The sequence below is a fragment of the Anomaloglossus baeobatrachus genome, chromosome 3 (genome assembly GCF_048569485.1).
Source record: "Anomaloglossus baeobatrachus isolate aAnoBae1 chromosome 3, aAnoBae1.hap1, whole genome shotgun sequence".
NCBI lineage: Eukaryota > Metazoa > Chordata > Amphibia > Anura > Aromobatidae > Anomaloglossus > Anomaloglossus baeobatrachus.
Window position 1 is genome coordinate 604,469,773 of NC_134355.1, and position 25,127 is coordinate 604,494,899.

Consider the following 25,127-nt stretch of genomic DNA (forward strand, 5'->3'; position numbering starts at 1 on the left):
TTCCCGAATCTCAGTAGGGCACTTGGCATAAAACTGTTCTTTTAGGATGACCTGGATGAACGTCTCCCAAGTTAAGGCCCCCTCTCCCTCCAGCCAGCGATGGCATACTTGTTTCAGTCTGTGGGCAAACATCTTAAAAGACACTTCTCCATCACAGGCTAACGTACGGAACTGAGTCCTATAAGTATCTGGGGTCACAGCATAATGTTCCAGAATGGTCTGTTTTATCTCCCCATACTCACAATTCCACTGAGGTTCCATAGCTCTATAGGCGTCGGCAGCTCCACCCTCCAAGAGGCCCACCAGGTGTCTGACTCGCTCTCTTTCTGGGACTTCCATTAATCGGCACTGATGCTCAAAGTCCTGAAAGAAGCCCTCAATGTCACCTGCAGCTTCATTAAATGGCTTAAAGTCCTTGCGGGACACTCTGGAGAATTCCCTCATAGTTGGTGCTGTGGTTAAAGTTTGTCTGGAGCCTCTAGCTGCTTCCACAGCAAATCTCCTCTCCAGCAATGCCCTCTCCTTAGCTCCGCGAATAGCCTCCCTCTTATCTTCTATGGTGGCCTCATCTCCAAGCAGTGCCATCTCCTCCTCATACCACACAATCCATTGACTTTTTTGGGTATTTACCTCCAGCTCCCGTCTTTCCTCCCTTTGCTGTGGAAATTGTTCCTCGGTGCCATCTTGCAGGCAAGCGTTTTCCAATGCCTCAATTAGTTGCTCCTTAGAGAGTCCTTTGTAACCGACTCCTAATTCACGGGCCATTGTTTGTAGGCTCACCACAGTCCAGTTCTTGTACTCTGAGGTTCTGATTCCAGATGTTAATGGGCCGTTGTCCTCCATTCTTTCTGCTCTGATCCCGCCGCTGCCACCAGTTTGTGACGGGGTATGCGACACAGCAGTAAGGGACGCCAGGCCAAGGAACAATCCAAGAAAATTTAATGAGGCAGGGAGCATAAAAAATGCAATATTAAAATGGTTCTTTAGAGTCCACACAAAGGAAATAGGTCCGGGGGCGCCAAGGAGAATGCAAAAGTCCTCAACGTCCAATCGTCCATGTACGGGCGATAAGGAGCTTGCCTTAGCAGAGGTCCTCACCCTTCACTCAACAAAGCATAACTCCACGTGGCCGCGGATCTCCAGTCTGTAACAGTCCACACACACAGACCCCAGGATCCAGCCTCAGCTATAGATCCTAGTACGTCTCCAGCCGAGATCCAACTAACTGAACTAACATGTTCTTCTCTCCTGGGATCAGCCCCTTAGGTGGGCACACCTCCCCCTGGCCATTTGATGCATGAATGGACTTTAGACTGCTGGCTCTGTTCTGTTTACCAAGTTGTAGATTGGAGAAGTCCCATGCTGAGAAGAACAATATATATATGCAACCCCCACCAAATCAATGACAATAGCTACTGCTGAAGCCTGATTGCAATATGATACAGGCTGGGGGGATATAATGTTACACACTCGGTGCACAGTCCTGTACGAGCCGCTTACTGTGTTTGAATGACTCACACAACAACGTTATCGGATGTAGTGTGCACCAAAAAATAAAAATGGAGAGATCCCACTCACCTGCCCCCGGAAGTGATCTGTTTATGCCTGGTTGAATGTGGGTGGAAACCTGAACAACCCAATTAGTGACTTTCATTGGTGTTCGGGTCAAGTCCGGGTCCAGAACTGTACTTTCTCTAAAGTCTGGCTGAACTATTTATTTCAACGCGTTTCAAGGTGTATCCTCATTTCTTCATCAAGAAATCCACTTATGCAAAGAAGAAGTGACGAACACTTTGAAATGCATAAATATAAAAACCACCTATATTTTTCACTCAAAACTTTGGACCTTCATCATTTTACAGCAGCGCAGATGTTTTCCACATTGTATTTTGGTTCCTGAATATCCTGTTGCCTTTGAGTGTGTGGATTCTGCAGCAGCTGGATTATGTTTTTAGTACTGTTTGTCTGTCATTTGTTCCTATTGAGCTTTTTATTCACAGCTTTTTATCTGTCTACATTTGTGAGCTGTGCTGCTTTCTATTGTGTTTTATCTCCCCCCAGAGCTGAAATCACAGCAATGCTGATTGGTTCTGCTGTACAAGGTTCTCCATGCTGCTACTGCTTCTGAACATATAGTACACAGAGGCAGGGGAGCAGAAATTATTATATACAATTCTGTGAACTGTGTTTGGGATATATCATAGTAGCTAATTTTCACACTAAAGCTCAGATACAGCTGAAAATTAGAGATAGAGCTTGCAGTAGGGAAAACTGGTGAAAAAAGCAGGATGTCAGTCATGTAATAATCATTAACAAAGTGTTATTTCTCTAATACACATGTACCGCCCCGGGGCTCGGCCGGCTGCCGAGCCGCTCGGATCCGTGCTCGTCGGTGGGTGGCTTGAGCTCTTCCACGGACCCGGGGGTCACGTCGCTCTGAAAGGGGATTGGCACTACACGTAGGGACTTTGGTGCGGAGGTCCACGGCCAGAGCCGTGGTGGTTTGCAGCGGGATTTAAGTTCGTGACGCCACCCACGGGTTGTGGTGAATGGATGGACACCACCGCTGCCATTGACGAGGCGCCCGGGGATGGTGTTGCGCAGCTTGGTGTTGACCCCCTCCGTGGGTAGGGAGATGGTGGTCCCGGGGGAGGGGCTGAGGCGAGCGGATGGAGGCATTCTGGGGTGCTGGTGCAGTGCAGCACGGCCCGAAGGCACTGGTGTACTCACTATGATAAAATACCCTGGAGTGTCTGGTAAACCAAACGAGATGAACGGTGCCCGCAGCCGGCTGCAGCTTCCCCTTATCAGGTTGGTGGTTTCTGCCTTTCTCCTGCACCTCTTTTGTGTAAATGTTATGACTCCTATGCCTAAGCAACGGTAGCCCGCTCCCCAGCTTGCTGTGTGTCGGAAGAGCCCTGTTTGCTCGCAGACGCTGGCCCCTTGGGTCTCTATGCCTTGGCGGTGGCTTGCTTTACCTTAATGGTTGGGCTGTTGTCTTCAGTCGGGTCTTATGTGGGAAAGGTCCTAAAGTCCAGTCCTCAATCAGTTGATTTGACTTAGCCTAGTTGTTTCTGGGCCTTGTACTGGGTCTGAGTACCCCTCCTGGTGCTCCGGTTTCCAATCTGTTCCCAGGTTCGGTACCGGCGGGCCACCGCCCGACCCTGGTTCCACCGGCTGTAATCCCAACTCCTGCAGGCGGCCACCACTGTCTGCCTCTTTGCCAAAGGTGCCTGGGCTCCAACCCAGACACCTCGTGTAGACTTTGGCAGGCCTGAGCACAGGTCTGCCCTTGAACTTGACTCTCCTCACGTCCTTTCACTGTCAAGACCAAAACTAGACTACCCTTCACTGTTTTTCCCACCTCCGGGCCTGTGAACTCCTCGGTGGGTGGAGCCAACCACCTGGCTCTGCTCCCCTGGTGTGAACATCAAACCCGGAGGGTGGTGACAAAGGTTTGTAGGTTGGCTGCTGTCACCTTACTAGGGAGGGGGTGTGTATGTGCATGGGACTACCTGGGATGACTTGACTAGTCCAGGGCGTCACACACACATGACAGCCTATTGTGAAAAGTTGCCTGAAATAACAAGCAAGTACCGTTTCCCCAAAAATAAAACACTGTCTTATTTTTGACCCTTAAAATGTGCTAGGGCTTTTTTTCGGAGTAGGGATTATTCTCAGGGAAACACGGTTTCCACAGGTTACCCCCCCCCCCCAAAAAGCAGATCCCCTTTCCCAGGAGGCTCATACTTACCAGACCCTGGACACCTGCATCGCTCCCAGGTCCTCCTGAGTTCTTCAGCGGGCCTCCCCTGTTTCTGGTCCACACACTCAAATACATCAGATCACCCACACACACATCAGATCGCACAAACAATCGCACACACACACACACACTTCCAACCGGTAGGGAAACCTGGGACACAGTGCAGTGGAGCTCGAGAACCTATGGTAGAATGCTTAAAGGACCTGTGGTGGAATGCATTGATGCGTTCCACCCAGGTCCTCCATGTGTTCCACCACAGGTCCTCACACTCCACTGCACTGGATCCCAGGTTCCTTGCTGGCCAGAAGCAACCGGTATCATCAGATGTGGTGAGTGCGTGTGTGCGATCTGATGTGTGATTGTCTGTGCTATCTGATGTGTGTGGGTGTGCGATCTGACATGTGTAGGTCGGCGTTCCACCACTGGTCCTTGATACATTCCACTGCAGGTCCTCTCGTTCGGCGTCTGGTGAGTATGATTGGGGGTCTTCTGTCTTTTTTCTCTCTTTTGGGGGTGTCTGCTTTCTATAATGAAGTGTCCTGCAGTATTCTTTAACTGTTTTAGCAGCATAGACACTTCATTATTGAACCGCGACTAGGACTTGTTTTCGGGGTAGGGCTTATATTTAAGCCTTATGCCGAAGAGGCTGAAAACTCCTGCTAGGGCTTATTTTCAGGGTATGGTTTATTTTCAGGGAAACACAGTAGTGATTGGAAAACTCAAACTGTTCGGGTTCCATATCCGATACCTAGTGTTCACACACAGACTTCTAAGGGACGTCTGTGTTATTGTTTGGATTCAGCCACCCGGAAAATAATAAAAAAAAAGAAAGAAATAAGGAATAAAGCAAGGCCGTTATACTTACCGACCTTTGCCACAGTTATAACACTACTTCTGGATCCGCCTATTAGCTCTCATACATTTTGACCCACCCACCGGCAGTCCCAGCATCTGAGATTGGTTACAGTCAGACTGTGCCCCCACCCTGTGTGACAGCATCTGTGATTGGTTGGAATCACACACAGTCTGTGTCCCTATAGTGGTGTAAAAATAAATATATAAAAAAATTGACATGGGGTTCCTCCATATTGTGATAACAAGTGCAAATAAAGCATATGGCTACAGGCTGCAGCATTCAGCAATGTGCTTATATTGGCTGTGTATCAAAATAAGAGGTACCCTATGCAGCTTTTTTTAATTATTTAAATAAATAATGTAAAAAAAGGCATGCAGTCCCCCTCAATTTTGATAACCGGCCATGATAAAGCCAACAGCGTGGGGCTCCTATTTTCAGCCTGGTGAGGCCCATGGTTATTGGGCCCGCTAAGCTAAAAATAACAGCCACCCAGAATTGTCACAACCATTAGATGCGACAATCCCAGCACTTTACCCAGCTCATTCTGATTGCCCTGGTGTGATGACAATCAGGGTAATATAAGCGGTTAATGACAGCTCACAGCTGCCACTAAGCCCTAGATTTAAAATGGGTATATGTCCTATGAGATCCCCCATTTGAAATCCTGTAAGTGAAAAGAAATAAATACAAACAGTGAAAAAAATCCTTTACTTGAAATAAAATGCAAAAAACCCTTCTTTCTCTAATTTATTAACCCCCAAAACACCTAGGTCCGACGTAATCCACATTAGGTCCCACAATAATCCCGACTCTACTACATACTGAAGTTGCAGCACTCGGGCACTTTAGAAAACATGACCACTAGCCGTGGCTTTATGCAGAGACTGACAGCTTTGAGTGGTGACATCACTGAGTTTACCAACAGTCATAGCTGGAGGTTCCCACTGTCTCCCACCAGTGACCACAGGTAAATTCACCTCAAGTCAACTGATTGAACTCAGAATTCTCACCTCAGGAGAAGTCACTGACTTCAATGAGACTTGCATCTCCAGGCAGAAAACCGCATTTTTTTTACCGAGATGCAGATTTGGTGCTTAACTTTATACACCAAATTACTACACCAAATCTGCCTCTCCTGGCAAAAAAATCGCATAAATATTGCACCAAAATTGCATCACGTTTAGATGCTTTTAATGGTAGAAGATGCAGATTTGATGCAGAACTCTGGTATATAAATTTCAGCACCAAAGTTGCATCTCTTGGCAAACCCTCACCCCCACGTTTTTCTGCCAGGAGATGCAGATCTCATTGAAGTCAATTAGTTCACCTGATGTGAGGTCACAGAGTTCAATCAGTTCCCCTGAGGTGAGTTTACCTGCAGTGACAGACGGGGACCGTGGGTATTTCCAGTGGCGACAGCTGGCAAACTCAGTGACATCACCTGTCAGAGCTATGGCTTAGTCAGTCTCTGCCTGAAGTCGCAGCAGGCAGTCATGTTTCCTTTTACAGCCAATGTTTGGGTTCTCAGACTTATATGTGGTTTGCCATCCAAGTAGATGTTCGGGTTCAAGTTCCGTCCCGAACCAGACTCACCCATCTCTACAAGTAGGGTTTAAATGAATAAGGTACAAGGATATACTTTATATGGAGTGCTTTCCCACAATTGATTACATTATTTGCTCTGCTCCTCATGGTGTGTACAGATTGGACTGCATTTTATATGTGACATGTTCCCTGTAAAAATACTCCTATTAGCAGCACATGTTTGCAGACAGCAGCCTTGCTGCATTTCTCTTTCTCAAAAATGGTTGTTTGTATAAGTAAGAACAATATATTGTCCTATAGAAAACTGCTTTTTTCTTTTCCTTTGTATGCAAGACACACTTCAGCATGAAAGCTGTTACAAAGGAGTGAAATCCTGCCGAGTCTAAAAGAGCTGAAAGGAAATTAATGTGCAAAAAGGTCCAACCTGCCTCCAATTTTTTGTCAATAAAGTAAAGAGATTTTATCATATTCATTGCCGTTGTTATGTTATGTAGTTCTACTTCATGGGCGGTTTTGCCCTTGCTTTCATGACGTCTCCACCGCTATTGGCTTTCATTCTATTCTGTTATGTATAGAGAGCAAGTGGATTCCCAGTGGAACTGCTTTAAAGTTTACGAACCCTAAAGTAGTTAAAAGAAATGACCAGTGATGAGGGGGAAGTACCATGCTTGGGTGCTCGGTACTCGTATTTAGAAATTGGACGCTCGGATGGGCTCAACTCGTTTACCGAGTATAACAGAAGTCAATAGGGAACTTAAGCATTTTTCTGGAAGATGTTACCCATTGACTTTCATATACATTTTTTATAATATATGTAGTCTAATGGATTACACAGCTCACAATTAGGTTCTATTCACAAAGTCATGTGTCATGATCTTTGTAGGACCCATGCGTCTCCTGACCCAAGCTAACTAGGTTTGATTCAAAAGAACCACTGACAGGTTGGATAATGCAATCTTTGTTTAGACTATATATCATGGATGTGTGAACTCGGCCTTACTGGTCAATTATTCCTGACAAATAAGAGATGATCTTTGCCAAGTAAATTTAGAGCAAGGTGCCCATAATCTGCTCTTCTACAGGGTCCCCAGCACGGCGACATTTCTGGATGCTACAAATAGCCATCATTAGATTTAGCATAATTACTAATCTGTTGCATATTATTTGATTAAAAGGATAAACATAATAGAGAACTAAGTGAAAAACAGTCAAGTAATTCACAAAATGTGCAAATCTCAGAGAAAATCAGCTTATGACTCAAACGTTAAGTAACAGGAAAAGATTAGAGAAAAAAATGCTAAGCCTGAAGAAAGAGCCGCAGGCTACAGGGAAATGGAACCGCATCACTCTGCTAGAAGAAGAAAGAGAAACTAATGTCATACCGGAGGCTAAAGAAGTGACATCAAAATACCCCTGTGCCTGAATGCAAAAACTACAAAACATTGTCAGGAGGAATTTCATCTTAATCACAATCATCTCACACTGAATATTGCAGCCAAATACTAAGAAGAAAAATCTAAAGATAATGGATAGGTATAAAAAATGTACTAATATTCTGAGGGACTTAGAATGATATATTTAGAACCTTGTCTCATAACAAGAAAACCCATTCATACAGTGGATACAGAAAGTATTCAGACCCCTTTAATTTTTTCACTCTTTGTTTCACTGCAGCCATTTAGTAAATTCAAAAAAGTTCATTTTTTTCTCATAAATGTACACTCTGCACCCCATCTTGAAAGAAAAAAACTGAAATGTAGAATTTTTTGCAAATTGATTAAACAAGAAAAACTGAAATATCACATGGTCATAAGTATTCAGACCGGTTGCTCAGTATTGAGTAGAAGCTCCCTCCTTTTGAGATAGTACAGCCATGAGTCTTCTTGGGAATGATGCAACAAGTTTTTCACACCTGGATTTTTGCCATTCTTCCTTACAGATCCTCTCCAGTTCCGTCAGGTTGGATGGTAATCGTTGGTGGACAGCCATCTTCAGGTCTCTCCAAAGATGCTCAATTGGGTTTAGGTCAGGGCTCTGGCTGGGTCACTCAAGAATGGTCACAGAGTTGTTCTGAAGCCACTCCTTTGTAATTTTAGCTGTATGCTTAGGGTCATTGTCTTGTTGGAAGGTGAACTTTTGGCCAAGTCTGAGGTCAAGAGCACTCTGGAAGAGGTTTTCTTCCAGGATATCTCTGTACTTGGCCGCATTCATCTTTACTTCAATTACAACCAGTCGTGCTGTCACTGCAGCTGAAAAACACCCCCATACCGTGATGCTGCCACCTTAATGAATTTCTACATTTCTGTTTTTTTTCTGTCAAGATGGGGTGCAGAGTTTACATTAATGAGAAAAAATGAACTGTTTTTGAATTTATTAAATGGCTGCAATGAAACAAAGAGTGAAAAATTTAAAGAGGTCTGAATACTTTCTGCACCCACTGTATATGCCTGGCCCAGACAATTATTATACTTTTAGATCTGGCAACGTCATCTTAAATACACACATGGTCAGAATTGTTGGTGCCCCTCATTTAATGAAAGAAAAACCCACAATGGTCAAAGAAATAACTTGTATCTGACAAAGTAATAATAAATTAAGAATCTGTGAAAATAAAGAAATGAAAGTCAGACATTGCTTTTCAACCTTGCTTTCATGAGTTTAATTTCTTTTAAATTGTGTGAAACAGGCCTGGACAGAAATGATGGTACCCCTGAAAACAATGTGAGAAAAGGGACATGATAAATCAAGTTATGCCCACTAATTATATCCTCACAGGTGTCTACAATCTTGTAATCAGTCAGTGTGCCTTTATATAGTGCTACAGATACTCACTGTGCTGTTTGGAGATATAGTGTGTACCACACTCAACATGGACCAGAGGAAGCGAAGGAAAGAGTTGTCTCAGGAGATTAGAAAGAAAATTATAGACAAGAATGTTAAAGGTAAAGGTTATAAGACCATCTCCAAGCAGCTTAATTTTCTTGTGACTACAGTTGCACATATTATTCAGAAATGTAAGATCCATGGGACTGTAGCCAACCTCCCTGGACGTTGCCGCAGGAGGAAAATTGATGACAAATCAAAACAATGGATAGCAGGAATGGTAACAAAACTGCCCAGAAAAGCTTCTAAAGAGATTACAGATAGTGAACTTCAAGCTCAAGGAACATCAGTGTCAGATTGCACCATCCATCGTTGTTTGAGCCAAAGTGGACTTCATGGGAGACGACCAAGGAGGACACTATTGTTGAAAAAAAAATTAAATAGCCAAACTGGAATTTGTCAAACTACATGTTGATAAGCTACAAAGCTTCTGGGAGAATGTTTTATGGACAGATGAGACAAAAATTGAACTTTTTGGCAAGGCACATCAGCTCTATGTTCACAGATGGAAAAATTAAGCATATCAAGAAAAGAACACTATCCTTACTATGAAACATGGAGGAGGCTCTGTTATGTTCTGGGGCTGCTTTGCTGCATCTGACACAGGGTGTCTTGAATCTGTGCAGGGTAAAATTAAATCTCAAGACTATCAAGCGATTCTAGAGAGAAATGTGCTGCCCAGTTTCAGAATGCTTAGTCTTGGGTCTTGCAACAGGATAATAACCGAAAACACACAGCTAAAAATACCCAAGAATGGCTAAGAGGTAAACATTGGACTATTCTGAAGTGGCCTTCTTTGAGGCCTGATCTAAATCCTATTGAGAATCTTTGGAAAGAGCTGAAACATGCCGTCTGGAAAAGGCAACATTCAAACACGAGACAGCTGGAGCAGTTTGCTCTTGAGGAGTGGCCAAAATACCTGTCGAGAGGCGCAGAAGTCTCATTGACAGTTACAGGAATTGTTTGATTGCAGTGATTTCCTCAAAACTTTGTGCAACAAAATATTAAGTTAAGGGTCCATCATTTCTGTCCAGGCCTATTTCATGAGGGTTTTTTTTAAATTCTGTGGAAGCATGGTTGAAAAGTAGCAATGTCTGACTTTCATTTGTTCATTTTCATAGATTTTTAATTTATTATCATTTTTGTCAGATTCAAGTTATTTCTATGATAATTGTGGGTTTTTATTTCATTAAATGAGGGGTACCAACAATTTTGACCGCATGTATATATATTCATTTTCAAGTTTAATCATATGGATCAGGATCATCTTATTTGAAGGTAATTTTTAAGACAAAATATACCCCATAAATACAAATTCGTTACAAAAAGAAATTGTTTCAGAAATGCATTTTTAATAATTTTACAGCACTTGAATTTTTTTTTTTGCAGTACACTATGTGGTAAAATGAATGGTGTCAATCAAAAGTACAACTCGTCCCACAAAAAACAAGCCCTTGTACATTTATGTGGCCAGAAAAACAAAAATGTTATGACTTTTGGAGGGAGGGGATGAGAAAATGAAAATCCAAAAATTGTCCATATCGCGAAGGGGTTAAAGTGATTCTCAACCGACGTTTGAATATGGAAAAAGCTAAAAAAAAATCGTATAATCTAAATATATATGTCTATATTCTCACAATGACTGCAGATCAGATTTGATCCATTTTTTTTTCCGTCTTAGAACATAATCTGGAGATTTAAGTTTTCCCAATTGAAAGGCTCCTCAGATGACGGCAAAACCCGAGTAAAGCTGCTATTTCAAAATTGTGACACAAAACAAATTGAAATGAAGGTAAGTAATACGGCAATGAATTCACTTACATAATCAAAGCGGAGAATATGACAGAGTCGGTAATAGGCATCAGATGTTGTAAATGTTACAAAATTTATAATTAAAATTTAGGCACAATCAAAATGAAAGCGGCGTGAGCGCCCGGATTAGACTGACTGGAGGTTGTACATAAATGTTTAACTTTAATTTAATCATGAATTTTCCATTTGAACTTCAAGCTTAAAATGTTTAATAAAATATAGTTCTCTGACTTTTTATGTCTGTGGCACGTAATAGCAAAAATCCTTATTTTATTTCAGATTTGAGGCGATATATAACCGGATTTACCAAAGCAGCATGGAATAGATTCATTTGCATTTTTGTATAATATAACATAAAGGACTGATTAATTTGACTTTGTTTAGAGAAGGCAATGTCATGCTTCAAGAGGGATAATATGCACAATACTACCATCAATTCAATAAAATTCTGTATGGATCTTTTCTAGGGATGATTGAATACTTCGATTATTCGGCTTCGCAAATATTTTCCGAATACCTCGCCGCTATTTGACTATTCGCGAATATTCGATGCGCAATGTAAGTCTATGGGAAACCCGAATAACAACTATTCGGAACTATTTGGGCTTCCCATAGACTTACATTGTGCATCGAATAGTCGAATAGCGTATTTGAAATATATTCGCAACACCGAATAATCGAAGTATAAGATCATCCCTAATCTTTACACATTATTGCGTCATATGATGAATACACAAAAGGCTGTACCAGCCGCTGCAAATTAGAGGAGGAATTTAAAGTACAAGTTTATATGAATGAAAGATCTGTGAAATAATGTAAGAGTATTCTGTCAACATCTTATTTGGACTTCCATTTGTATATGGATTTTGACCTCATTTGCACATGGATGTTCCTTTCATGACAATATTAATAGTTACCAAAATTATGCTAAGTACCTTGGACACATAGCCGAGACTTATACTTAGTAACTAGTGATCAGCGAGCACTAAAATACCTGCATTGTTCGGTACTTGAATCGAGCTGGTTGGAGGCTCGGACAGACTTGATTTGAGTAACGAGTATAATGAAAGTCAATAGGAAACGCAGGCATTTTCATGAAAACTCCCCAAAATGTCTGGGGGACAGGATAATCACTGAGACGGATGGAAACAGCTATCAACTGGAATAGGAGAAGCATGGAGAGGATGCCTTGATGCATCTCTTATTCCCAGGCCACTGCTGGGAACAATGTTGTCATAGTATTAGGCACTGTGCACACGTTGAAATTTTTAGATATTTTTTGAGTGCAGCTTCCTCGTAAAACCTGAAGGGATTCTTGAGACCAGCAGAGTCAGCGGACACAGAAGTGATTGATTTGGTGGCCGGTGGTTGGGCAGACTCGGTAGTCCACATTTTAGCGCAGTGAGATTCTCACAGTAATGCATGCTGGTTGCACATGTGTTGTTCATGCATGAAGTCATCAAAATATTTTAATTTTTGCCTCTCCTAAATCATTGTTTACAACGTTGGCAGATAATGAAGGTTAGGTCATCCTTTGCTGTCTCAAAAAAAGCCCAGGCTAGGCAAATCACCCTATATGTTTGTGCTTGAATTGCTAATGCAACACCCTCACTTCCTCCTCCTCCTCATCTGCTGAGCTACACAGCTGCGTGCCTCTGGGTTCACACTAAGTGGATTTACAATTTCATCATCAGGCTCTATGTTGTCCCACTCCTCTTCCTGACCTGACATCCAAGGACAGTATGCTTGCGCTTCAAGTATCTGAGTCTCATCATCATCACCTCTACCCCTGGTGGTTAATGTCAGTTGACAAGGGTCTGGATCCTGCTGGGACCCTACTTCGGCCAGTCAAGGATCCAACTAACAAAAGTGTTGGGCATTGGTGCACATTCTTTCCTCCTCAGCAGTCTGGGAATCTTTGAAATGGACCTGTGATGGCCATAGAATAGAATGTGTGATCAGCTCTTGAGACTCGCCCATGCGTGGTTCTCCACAGTCAGTTTTCTAGTAGGCGATTTGTGACGTGAACGCAAATAAGTGTAAGTGGCGTGGCACCTTGGAGGAATGAACTGTGTGTGATGTTGAGGTGCAGGAAGAGGAGAAGAGGCCACTTGATGCACTGCTTGATATCCACTCCAGCACATGTTGTTTATCAGCCGCATTTCAAATTTGAAGCGATGTGGGGATGTCAAAGAAGTCTAGTGGAGTAGGCTGTCTAGAAATGGAAGTTGTTCTCATTTCTCATGGGATAGGATGAGCCGGAGTTTGCTCACTAGACTTTTGACTAACAGAACCGCCAACACACTGCCTATTCCCCCTTCCATGACAACCTCATTGTGATTTACCACTCATAGTTAATGTACCTTTCCCCTTTAAAACAGATGTTTTGCAACCCTACGCCCACACCCCTCAGACATCTGACACAAAAGATAAATTATTTATTTCCTGCCTGAGTTGGCGATTTTGTGAACACACTAAAAGGTACCCAACTAAAAATGTGGTTTACGGTGTTATTTGGAGCAGACACTGTAAAAGTGCCAAGAAGTTCAATAACAAATTTTCAGCAGGGACTACTAAGAATATCTATACATGTAATTCACTGCGTAATTTTGAGCTGGCAATTTGTTGCAAAGAAAAACTTTTCAAACACTTCCTTACTACTATTTTTTTAGGCCAGGCACTAACTAGCAACAATACCAATAATTAACATAATTTTGACCACGCAATTAAAATTGGCAAGAACCACTTTTTAGATACTTCACTAGCAACTGTTTTGGCCATACATGGCTAACTATCAACACCTATAAATGTGTTTGTGCAATTTTGAGCAGACAATTAAAATTGGCAAGAACCAGTTTTTAGATACTTCCCTAGGAATTTTTTTGGGCTAGGCACTAACAAGCAAAAATACCTATAAATTTGTTAGAAGAATTTTGACCAGGCAATTTAAATTGGCAAGAACCACTTTTTAGATACTTCCCTAGCAACTTTTTGGCCACACACGACTAACTACTAACACCTATAAATGTGTTTGCATAATTTTTAGCAGTCAATTAAAATTGCCTAAACCACTTTTTAGATATTACCCTAGCAAATTTTTTTTTAGGTCAGGCACTAACAAGTAACCATAACTATAACTGTGTTTGCAGATTTTTGACCAAGCAATTAAAATTGACAATAACCAATTTTTAGACACTTCCCTAGCATTTTTTAGGCCAGGCACTAACAAGTAACAATAGTAACAATAACTGTGTTTGCAGATTTTCACCAGGCAATTAAAATTGCGAAGAACCACTTTTTAGATACTTCACTTGATATTTTCTTAGGCCAGGCACTAATAAGTAACAATACTTATGACTGTGTTTGCTTACTTTTCAGCAACCAGTAATACTTAGCAATATTTATATACTTCACTGGAAACTCTTTAGCAGGCACAACAAGTACCAATCCTTTTTTCAATCATGAAATGTGCCAATTTGTGGCACACACACACACACACACACCTTTCCCTAAACTACCCTATTGTATACTATTGCTCTGTTATCTATCTCAACTACCTAGCATTAAACCTCTAGCTAAGCTAAGTTTCACTGCATGTCACTATTCTAAACTTTCACTCTCCTATCTATTTGAACTACGTAGAATTAAACCTCACTGTCTAGCAGCAATGACGGAAGCACCAGCAGCAGCAGCTTCCCTAACATTTCAAATTCAGAAAAGGGCGTTGAGGCAACATGTCCGCAATTTATATGTACACGGACTTATGCAGCCAATCACAGAAGCCCTTCTGTCTGAACCTTGTGAATGTTTGCAATATCCACAAATATAGTTAAGAAAAAAAATGGCACCGGGCACCTCTGGCTTCTCACAGGCCAGACTCCCCTTCTCCTGAACTGATTTTACACATCCCCACATCAAACAGCACCACAATCCTATCCAAAAGGAAAAAATACGGTTTAAAAATCATTTTTGGAAACACAGCCAGCGTTCAGGAGCAGAAAAGGAACAAAAACAAACATTACCAACTTTTGGGGAGGGGCTCGGGGTTACTGAGCCCAAACGAACATGCTCAGGCTTGTACTGAATTTGAAATTGGCGAACCTTTACTGAACAGGTTTCCTCGACTGCCAAGACCCAAACACCACTTTTCCCCCCTAGAAAGATACCACACCGTTCTTTATAAGTGAAAATGCTTTGATTTCACTTATTCAATTTTGGAGAGGCATGAGGAAAAAACACTCTCATCTTTACTTTGGCATAAATTTTGGTTGCAGCTTTTAAATTAGGCATTACCAGCAAGCACCACCGGGTTTAGGGAAATTTTCCGCCTTCTGGCCGTCCAGTGCAGGTATTTCAGCACCACTTTTCCTACCCCTTCCGCTGCTGCGACTTAACACAGTGAAACACAGCAAAACTTATAAAAACAAAGAGGAGGGAGGGCGGGAAACAGGTCCGTGTCCTGGAACAGAGAGACCGAAAGCTGGGCAGCGCGGTGACATATATCCGGAAGGCAGGGCAATAGCTAGTCATACCACCAAGGGGCGGGGGAGCTGAACAGTGTCTTTCCAGGGAGGGGAACCTCCTAAAACTTAGCATAGGGGGCCAGCAGTCAGGGGTCAGCATCTCAAATTTGGCTGCAGTGCCCTCAATCTCTATTCATTAACATAAAGTACAAAGTTTCACAAAAAACAGTCTCAGAATCACTAGGATATGTTGAAGTTTTCCAGAATCATTACCTTATAAAGTAATACTGGTCAGAATTGTAAAATATGGCTTGGCAGGAAGGTGAAAACATGCCTAGAACTGAAGGGGGGAAACAAGATATTTTTACAGTACTAACAAAAGCTTGAATTTCAGAAAACTCATGCATGCGATTGTTTTTTTTTTCTGACTGAATTTGAGAATTGCAGCATTTTTTAAATCTGCAGTATGCCAATTCTTTCATCGTTTTTGCAGTGTTTTTAACCCATAGAAGGAAGTGAGAAAATTAAAAAACACTGGAAAAAATGCAACCAACGTATTTACAGTAACATTGCTTAGTTTCTGGTATGTTTTTCAAGCATTTTTTAGGAAACAAAAGTAGCTTTGTTATACTTGTACAGTAGACAAAGCAAATGTGTAATTTATAACCAAAAAAAAGTTTCAAACATGATACAAAAATGATGAGAAACGAGTGATATGATTGCAGAATTTCTACTTCCAGAAAAGGTGGTTTTAGGTGCAGAAAAAAAAAACACAGGAAAGGACTGAATGTGCACATTGACTTATAGTAATGTCATGAGTGCATCCTGTCCAGGGGTGACCTGCGGCGAGTCTGGAATCAGAAGGTCACAATGCCTTGCTGCTTGCAGATCCGTTACTGATACTTGAATGACATCCTCTTGCTAGCTAGTAGTGCTGTAAGGGTTAAGCACCCTTTCCTGCCTGGCTGCTGGCGGTAGCTTTTAATCTCAGGTGCAGCTCCTTGCTATCACTTACCTTCACTAGTTAAGTACATGTGGCTGATCAGCTGATGCCTGTGATAGAAACTGAATCTTTAGTTCTATGTGGTCAACTTTGGAAGGAGCCTGCTCTGGAAGAAGTTTTTCGTGTAGTCTGCAGCTGTGGTGTTAACTGCATTGAAGCTACTTGGAGTGTTTTTCCTTTTCATGACTATTTTCCCTATCTGTTTTCCTACCCTTGTGTTTCTGTATAATAGAGGCGAGACTAGTGCCTGCTCACTAGTCAGGGTGAGTTTAGGGCAAGCAAGGGCTTAGGAATGTGGTCAGCGATGGGGTGAAATAACCCGTATAGGCACGTCAAGGAGTGCAGGGTACAGCCGCAGGTGGTGACTCGGGTCCCCTGGTACCTTCCGTTTTGTGGTCCCTGTGTACTCTCAGTGTTATGGCACCTCCCTGGGGAATTTGCTGGTATCTCATAAAACCTTGTTAGTCACCGCATGACTAATGACCAATAATCAGCTACAAGCTTTTCTAAGAACATCAGTTTTCCAGTTATTGACCCAACTACACAAGCTGAAAATCACCAGACAAATTAAGAAACTGCTCGTTTAACCAGTAAAATTCCTTTTTGTGCTTGCTTAAAAATAATCATTTTTGTCAGTGTATGTGCTGTTTAGACCATGTTCTTCTATGCACCCAGAATGATCATTTTAATTTTCGATCTGTACACATAGAAGGGCAGTCGGTCTGTCTAAACAAAATATTAAGTGACCACTGGTTGTCTTGTATGCAGCCAAACGGTAGTCTTTTTAAGGAAATCTGTCAGCAGACTGTTGCTATCTAATCTGAGAGCAGCCTAATATAGAGCAAGTGGCTCTGATTCCAGAGATATGTCACTTAGTAAGCTGTGTGCTCTTGTTTCAATACAATGAGTGTTTTATCAGCAGTAGATTATCATTGGAGAACTAGGTCTCACATGCTGGCCAGTCAGACTAATCTTTGTAATTCTACCCCTACCAGTTATTGGACAAACAGGAGAAAAAAACGTGTTGTAATGCTCAAAAACATATATTTTTTTTATTAATCATAAAAAACCCAATAAATAATGGTTACAGCAATCAAAGCAGTTTTTGTAAAGCGCAAATGCACAATACAGGGGTAGATTAATAAAATGGCAGCACAGACCTGCACATATAATAAATATGGCCGCTTATGATTATAACAAACATAACCATTTTAAAATGTAATATGATCAGAAGAGGCCAATGCAGAGATAAAACCTGACAAGTGGAATGATCAAAGATTTAACAAAATAGGTGCAAAATAGCAACAACACACATTACCATTCCACTGCATATATCAGTATTATCAGATTAGAGGGTGCAAGTTTACACCTACACTGACCATACCCATATGGTTGAAAGTGTCAAGGAGTGCAGGCAGACCAAGGCATGGAGGAAAAATCTCCTAATGGAAAGGAGATGCCAACGTACGTTTCACACTCTAAATAGCTTGCTTCTACCAGTTATTGGCAGCTTGATCACAATGTACAGTGTACCCAGTAACAGTCTCAAAGTGACGCAGATCGCACTTTTATATAGCTCTACTTTCATCCACGTGACTCAGTCGTGGTTTACCTCCAGATGTATGTTTGATAAAGATTTGTGACCTCACTTTTCCACTTGCACCACCATTTGCAACATATTTTGAATGCCAGATTCTCTTTTATATTTATAAGATACTTAGTTGACATTGTTTTGATCAAAAAAGGTAAAATCCATCCCACGACGACAAGGTATACCTCAAATGGGATGGTACCTAACTCTTGTGGTTCACCTAACTATGTGTCAGCAGACATAAAAATATATAAAGGCTTAGTAGAATCTGGGTCATAACTGTTCAGACACCTACTTTTGGAAAGCTGTAAAAATAAAACGCACTGCCCTATAAAATGCAAAAGCCATCCCACAATGACAGGGTGTATCTCAATCGGGATGGCACCTAAATCTAGAAATAAACATTTTAAATGTTGAAAATTTTGAGACTGAATGATCAGTCCTGGCAGAGAAGAAAAGCAGATTTCTCTGATAAGATAAATTACAAAGTTTATTTTTTTTCATGTGTACCATTGATTTATGAAATAAAAATGTAAGCGACGGTAAATCTTAAAGTATATTTTTGTACATATGATTTTTGGTTACAGTCTTTTAAAAAGATTTATAAAAGAATTTGATTTATTGACCATGTAATAAAAAAATTCCTTATTAAATGACTTAAGTGGTAATGCCAAAACACATCACATGTGGCCAATAAAATGCCCTGCGAGCAGTGTGTGTGGTCACTGTTCCATTTTTATAAATCTGTGCCTTAAGGGGGCTTTACACGCAACGACATCGCTAACGAGATGTCGTTGGGGTCACGGATTTCGTGACGCACATCCGGCCTTGTTAGCGACGTCGTTGCGTGTGACACCTATGAGCGAGTGTTAACGATCAAAAATACTCACCAAATCGTTGATCATTGACACGTCGTTCATTTTCAAAAAATCGTTGCTGGTGCTGGACGCAGGTTGTTCATCGTTCCTGAGGCAGCACACATCACTATGTGTGACACCCCAGGAACGACGAACAACACCGTACCTGCGTCCTCCAGCAAAGAGGTGGGCGTGACTTTCATGCGGCTGCTCTCCGCCCCTCCGCTTCCATTGGACGCCTGCCGTGTGACGTCGCTGTGACGCCGCACGAACCGCCCCCTTAGAAAAGAGGCTGTTCGCCGCCCACAGCGACGTTGTTGGGAAGGTAAGTATGTGGGACGGGTACTAGCGATATTGTGCGCCACGGGCAGCGATTTGCCCATGACGCAGGAATGACAGGGGCAGGTGCTTTCACGAGCGACATCGCTAGCAATGTCGCTACGTGTAAAGCAGCCTTTAGTGTATGACGCATCCTCTATGATTTGTTCTATGAAATGCTGATGTAGATGTCCTGAGTCATATCAGCTCCAAATCTGGGATAAAAAAAACCTGGTCCAGAGCGAAGAATGAGTAAAGTTACGCTAGTTTAGAAGACTTTTAACAAAGTCAAATATAATTTTTGGATAACGCAGTATCAAAATTTACCATTGGAAACAAAGCCAAATTAATTTGACAAATTGCTCATTCAATAGGCTAATAGAGAAAAATGCTCACAAATTGGATTAACAATAATTCATATTCCTAAAAGCAGTTTGACACCAGTTTGCCTTCCCTTTACATTACCCAATACAAGGCACTTAATCAATTAGTTTATTGGCCTATATAGATTTCTACTAGAAAATCCATAAATTTTTATTTTTCTTTTGTTTCTCCAAAATGCAAACTTTAGTTAGTTTTGAAGCTGGTAGAATAATTCTAGAATTTCTATTGTTTATCTAATATTGTGCTCCTTTTTACTGTGATTTTTATTGTATTTTTCATTAAAATCATGTTTTAATGAGTTAGGAAATTAAGGGAATTTCTTTCTTTTCCTCTGGCAATTGATATTGTAGTCTTCAAATTACCACCAAACTTTTTGATATAATGTTTTTTTTTTAGAACTTTACTGTAAGGGTGTCTCAGGGTTGAGTCCTATAGTGTTGAAGTTGGATAATATATAAACTCATACCCCTATAGAAGGGTGAATGAGCATGGGAGTTTTGTGGGACTACCTCACTATTAGGCTATGTACCCGCAGATATATCCACAGGTATGTCTGCAGGTTTCCCGCAGCAACTCCCCAGAATCCACAGCTATCCATAGCTGCGGGATTCCAGCGAAATATCTGCGGTAAACCTGCGGACATTCATGCGACTTACGTTCGGAAGTCCCGGCCTCTATCCCCATAGTGGAGGGCCGGGAATTCCGCAGATATTTCCACAGGAATAATTGACATTCAGTTATGTGTGGCTGCGGGACATCCGCAGCATATTCCGCAGCCGCACATACCGCAGCATGGACATGTCGCGGGCGGGGAGGAGGGTGTCAGCACACTACGCTCACCCCCTTCTGCTCGGGTCCGGCGGCCGCTGCTCAGTGGTGGCTCGAGCTGTAGGCCGGATCCCGGGGGTTTCTCGAGCGGCACTCCTCGCCCGTGAGTGAAAGGGGGTTGTTGGGTGTGGGAATGATTATTGTCCGTGACGCCACCCACGGTTGTGGTGATTTCACCACCGCTGCTCAATACGGGGGTCCCGGGGATGGTGATGCCGAGCAGCCAGGTGTTGTGTTGCCCCTCTGTGGGTAGGGGTTGGTGATCCCGGGGCCCGGTGATGGCTTGGGAGGTGCAGGGCCTGGTGGGCGCAGGGACGCGGGGGGAGGCAGCGCGGTGCCTTGCGGCACTGTGGTACTCACTCAGCCTGAGACGTGACACAGTTTGTACGGTAAACCAAACGGCTGGATAGACGGTCCCACGGACGGCTGCACTTGCTCTCCCGGTAGGTGACGGTGATGTCCCTCTTCCTTGCACCTTGATGTACTTGATGGTTGCGATGGGTCCCCACCGGTAACCCGCTCCCCGGCTTCAAGCTGGACCGGGGGAGCTCTACTCTTTGCCCGCAGGCGCTGGCCCTAAGAAACTGGTGCCTTGGCGGTGGCGGTGTCTCTTCTATACTGGCTGGGCTGTTGCCTTCAATCGGGACTTGGTTGTTGGGGGATCTACGTCCCCTTCACTGACGGATTTGGCAAATTTGGCGACTCCTAGCCTTGCCGGGGTCCGAGAGGCCCCTGCCCTGGTGCTGACTGTCCTTCGGAACACTGCTCCAGACCGCCGGGCACACAGCCAACGGGGTCCTTCCAGGAACTTCCAAACGGTCCCCCTCCAGACAGTCACCGCCGTCGCTGACCTTGCTGACCTGGTCCTACACACAGCTGGACCCTTCAGGCTTTCTGTCTTTACTGTCACCTCACTTGCTTTCCTCCTTTTCCACTTTTCTACTTTCACTACTTGTTTACTCCTTCACTTCGCTCCTCACTCCTGCTCCTCCCTGAGCTTTCTCCTCTCCTTCACTCTTGCCCTGCCTGGGCTCAACTGCCTGGTTTCTCCCGCCTCCAGAGCTGTGTCCTCCTCGGTGGGCGAAGCCAACCGCCTGGCCCACCCCCTGGTGTGAATCATCAGTCTCTGGAGGAAGGCAACAAGGAATTTTGGTTAGCTTAGATGTGCCTACCTGGGATGTAGGGTGTGGTGGTGTGTGACCTGTGTCCCCTGGCTTGCCCAGGGCGACACAGACACAGCACTCCCCAAATCCCATAGGATAGCATGGGGAGTGTCTGTACATGCTAAAACCTGTGGATTTATCTAGAAAATGGAGATAAATCTGCAGGTTTTCTGTGGCAAAATCCGTGGGTACATAGCTGTAAGGCTATATGCCCATGGGACTATCTTGTGCCTTTATTTGCCCCTACGCATGAGGGATCTTCCATCACATGATTTTGCTGCATTTTAGGACCCTATTGTAAGTGACTGATTAAATAGCTTAAAAGGAATCTGTCAGCAGGTTTTTTTTGTCTATGTATGTTGAAGCCAGCATGCTGCAAGGGTTGACACAGAAAATTCTGGGATGCATGTTTTGTCACAGTCCGATCTGTTGTTCATTGGCTAGGCTTATTTAAGCAGCAGGACCCTTAACATTGCTCAGACTCAGACTACAATATCACGTGCCCGACAGTCCGGCATGCCACCTCCTCTGATTGACACCTCGCTGTCAATGTACAATCTCTATAGAGAGCCTGTTGTGGGTGGGGACAGCTCTCTCAGCTCTGCTACTGTACATGGCTAAATCTAAAAATTTTGATTGTGTCAGAGCAGCTGCACCCAGTAATCTAAGTGATACATCGTTAGATTCAGGATCTCTTTCTCTACATAATGCTGCTCTCAGATGAGGTAGCAAAAACATGCTGACAGATTCCTTTTAATACAAATGTTTTTTCTTCTAATTCAGTATAGCTTAGAGAGATCAAACAATATACTTCTCAGAAGCACTGACTTTCCAGAACAGAATGGTTGGTTAAATATCCAGAAAAATTGCTACAACGTTGGAGAAATCTGCAGTGAATCCACAGCAAATTTAGCATCAGTTATATGCAGATTTTGTTAAGAGATTTTGACCCAAAGTAATGTGAATCCATGGTGGAAATCAATGAACATACTGGCATATTGAAGATATGAGAAGCCGTAGCATATTCTGATTTTTGTGTGGAAATGTTTCAGTACTTTTGGTTGAGATTTGTTCCCAATCCCTTCTACTGTAAGGGTGCCTTCACACTTTAGCGATGCAGCAGCGATCCGACCAGCGATCTGACCTGGTCAGGATCGCTGCTGCATCGCTACATGGTTGCTGCCCATACTGACGCTGCGCCTCTCCGCCCCATTGAACTGCGACAGGTGTTGCAAATCCAGCATAAGTACGGCAGGTATATTAGACTCTTGCCTTGTCCTGTTGTCCACAGTCCCCTGAAGCAGTCGCAACACGAAACACGTGTCGGGACTTTCCCTGTGTGTGTCTGCACGCTTTTTCCTTCTGTTACCCTGGTAAGCTCTATACTGGCCTCTGGTCTTTTGCTGCATTGTTAACTTGTCAACCTATAATGTGTAGCCGGCTTGTTGATTTCTTCGGCTGGTACTTTTTTGGTCTGCACTATGTTGTTATATGCCTTCAGCACTGACCATGCCAGTGAGCTACAAGTAACTTAATTGATACGATTCGCATGCATTCACATGTGGGGATTCTTATCACCCCCTATGTCTGTGTAACTTATTTATGCTCACATCTATGCCTTTGTATTGTACTTGTTGTTCATTAAAAGTATTTTTACCTGCACACTTGTGCATTTTGATTACTTTTTGCTTCTAACTTCGAGGCATGTAGGCACCTTGGCAAAATGAATGACTTCTTCCTCCTTTGTATCCATGGTTGCTGGTGAGCTGTCAAACAGGCAGATCTCACCAGCGACCAGTGACCAGCCCCCAGCCAGCAGCGACGTGCAAGCGACGCTGCGCTTGCACGGAGCCGGCGTCTGGAAGCTGCGGACACTGGTAACTAAGGTAAACATCGGGTATGGTTACCCGATGTTTACATTAGTTACCAGCGCACACCGCTTAGCTTTGCTCTCCTAGCTACAGTACACATCGGGTTAATTAACCCGATGTGTAATGCAGCTACATGTGCAGAGAGCAGGGAGCCGCGCACACTGCTTAGCGCTGGCTCCTTGCTCTCCTAGCTGCTGTACACATCGGGTTAATTAACCCGATGTGTAATGCAGCTACATGTGCAGAGAGCCGGAGCCGGCAGCACAGGCAGCGTGAGAGCTGCGGAGGCTGGTAACTAAGGTCAATATCGGGTAACCACCTTGGTTACCCGATGTTTATCTTGGATACAGCTTACTGCAGCTGTCAGACGCCGGCTCCTGCTCCCTGCTCGCCTCATTTGTCGCTCTCTCGCTGTCACACACAGCGATCTGTGTGTCACAGCGGGAGAGCGCCTTTGAAGAAAACGAACCAGGGCTGTGTGTAACGAGCAGCGATCTCGCAGCAGGGGCCAGATCGCTGCTCAGTATCACACACAGCGAGATCGCTAATGAGGTCACTGCTGCGTCACAAAAAGCGTGACTCAGCAGCGATCTCGGCAGCGAGCTCGCTGTGTGTGAAGCACCCCTAAATTGTTGCAGATCTGTGGTGTTTAATCAAAACTACAAATCTGGAGCAAATCCTCTATGTCTAGACTTTCTGAGGAGTACTGTCTCCAAGGCTACATTACCACAAACAGTGTTTGTTGAGTTTTTGATGCTGCAGAATTTCTGCACCTTAGTTTACTTGTGTTTTTTTCATTGCATTTTTGAAGCTGCATTTTTCTTGCTTTTTTATTCTGAGTTTTTTGTCTGCCTAATGTGTGATCCTTTAACCTAAGCTGCTTTGTTTTTTAAACTTCCTGGTATTGACTTTGGTGTGGAATATATGCGCTTTGGATGCGTTTCCGCCGTGGAAGTGCTCTAAAACGTGTTTTTTTACTTGCCGATTTTACACTTCTAAAGAAAAGCCCGGACGCCTGCCCTGAAAGGGCTCAAGGGAGGGCAACATGACTGAGGAGGGATGCTAGGCCTGAGGGTTAGCAAGGGGTTAAGGTACAGGGTATTTTGTGCGGGAAAAGTGGGAGGTGGAGTTATAGGGCTGTGGGGCCATGTAATTGGTCAGGGGGTTGCTAGTGTAGGGGAGTATATACAGGGCTAGATTAGGAGGTGGGAGGTCATTCACTACCTGGAAGACGTCTTGAATTGTTGCTGATTCGCTTGGATCCTGAAAATTGAGGGCTTCGGGGTACAGATGAAGAGGAGGAGGAGCAGCTGCAGCGATGGCCCGGTGAAGTCGGCGGCTCTGCAGATGGGGACCCCCCTGCCTCCGAAGCGGCAGTGAAGACCGCGGTTTCCTTAGCGCCTCAGCCCGGAGACGCCGCCGAGGACCCGACGGCGGAGAAGGAGCCCCAGCGGAAGACCCACGGCAGCGGCGGCAGATTAAAGAAACGGGAAAAGCGGGGCCTGGGCCGGAAGTCGGGCCACGAGCATCAAGGCAACGGGGCGGTGAGTGACATGGCCGGCCTCCCTCCACTTCCGGTTCGCGGGGCGCAGTGTGATGCGCGCGTCGCGGCTGCGTGGCCCGCCGCGCTCACTTGCTCGCCGAGCTCGCCTGACCCACTGCGCTCGCCTGACCCGCCGCGCTCGCCTGACCCGCCGCGGTCACGTGGGTCGGCGGTGTCACGTGGGTCGGCAGTGTCACGTGGGTCGGCGGTGACACGTGGGCGGGCGGCGCGGTTACGTGGGCCG

General features: G+C 43.8%; 1 protein-coding gene across 2 annotated transcripts in view; it reads left to right on the top strand.

The window, feature by feature from the left end:
• SNTG2 (syntrophin gamma 2) overlaps window positions 1-25,127 on the top strand; it is an 873,134-nt gene that overhangs the window by 826,206 nt on the left and 21,801 nt on the right. For both annotated transcript variants that reach the window (XM_075341061.1, XM_075341060.1), the window contains exon 16: window positions 10,732-10,842. In XM_075341061.1, coding sequence (XP_075197176.1) covers window positions 10,732-10,842 — 111 coding nt within the window. The remainder of the gene's footprint in view (window positions 1-10,731; window positions 10,843-25,127) is intronic.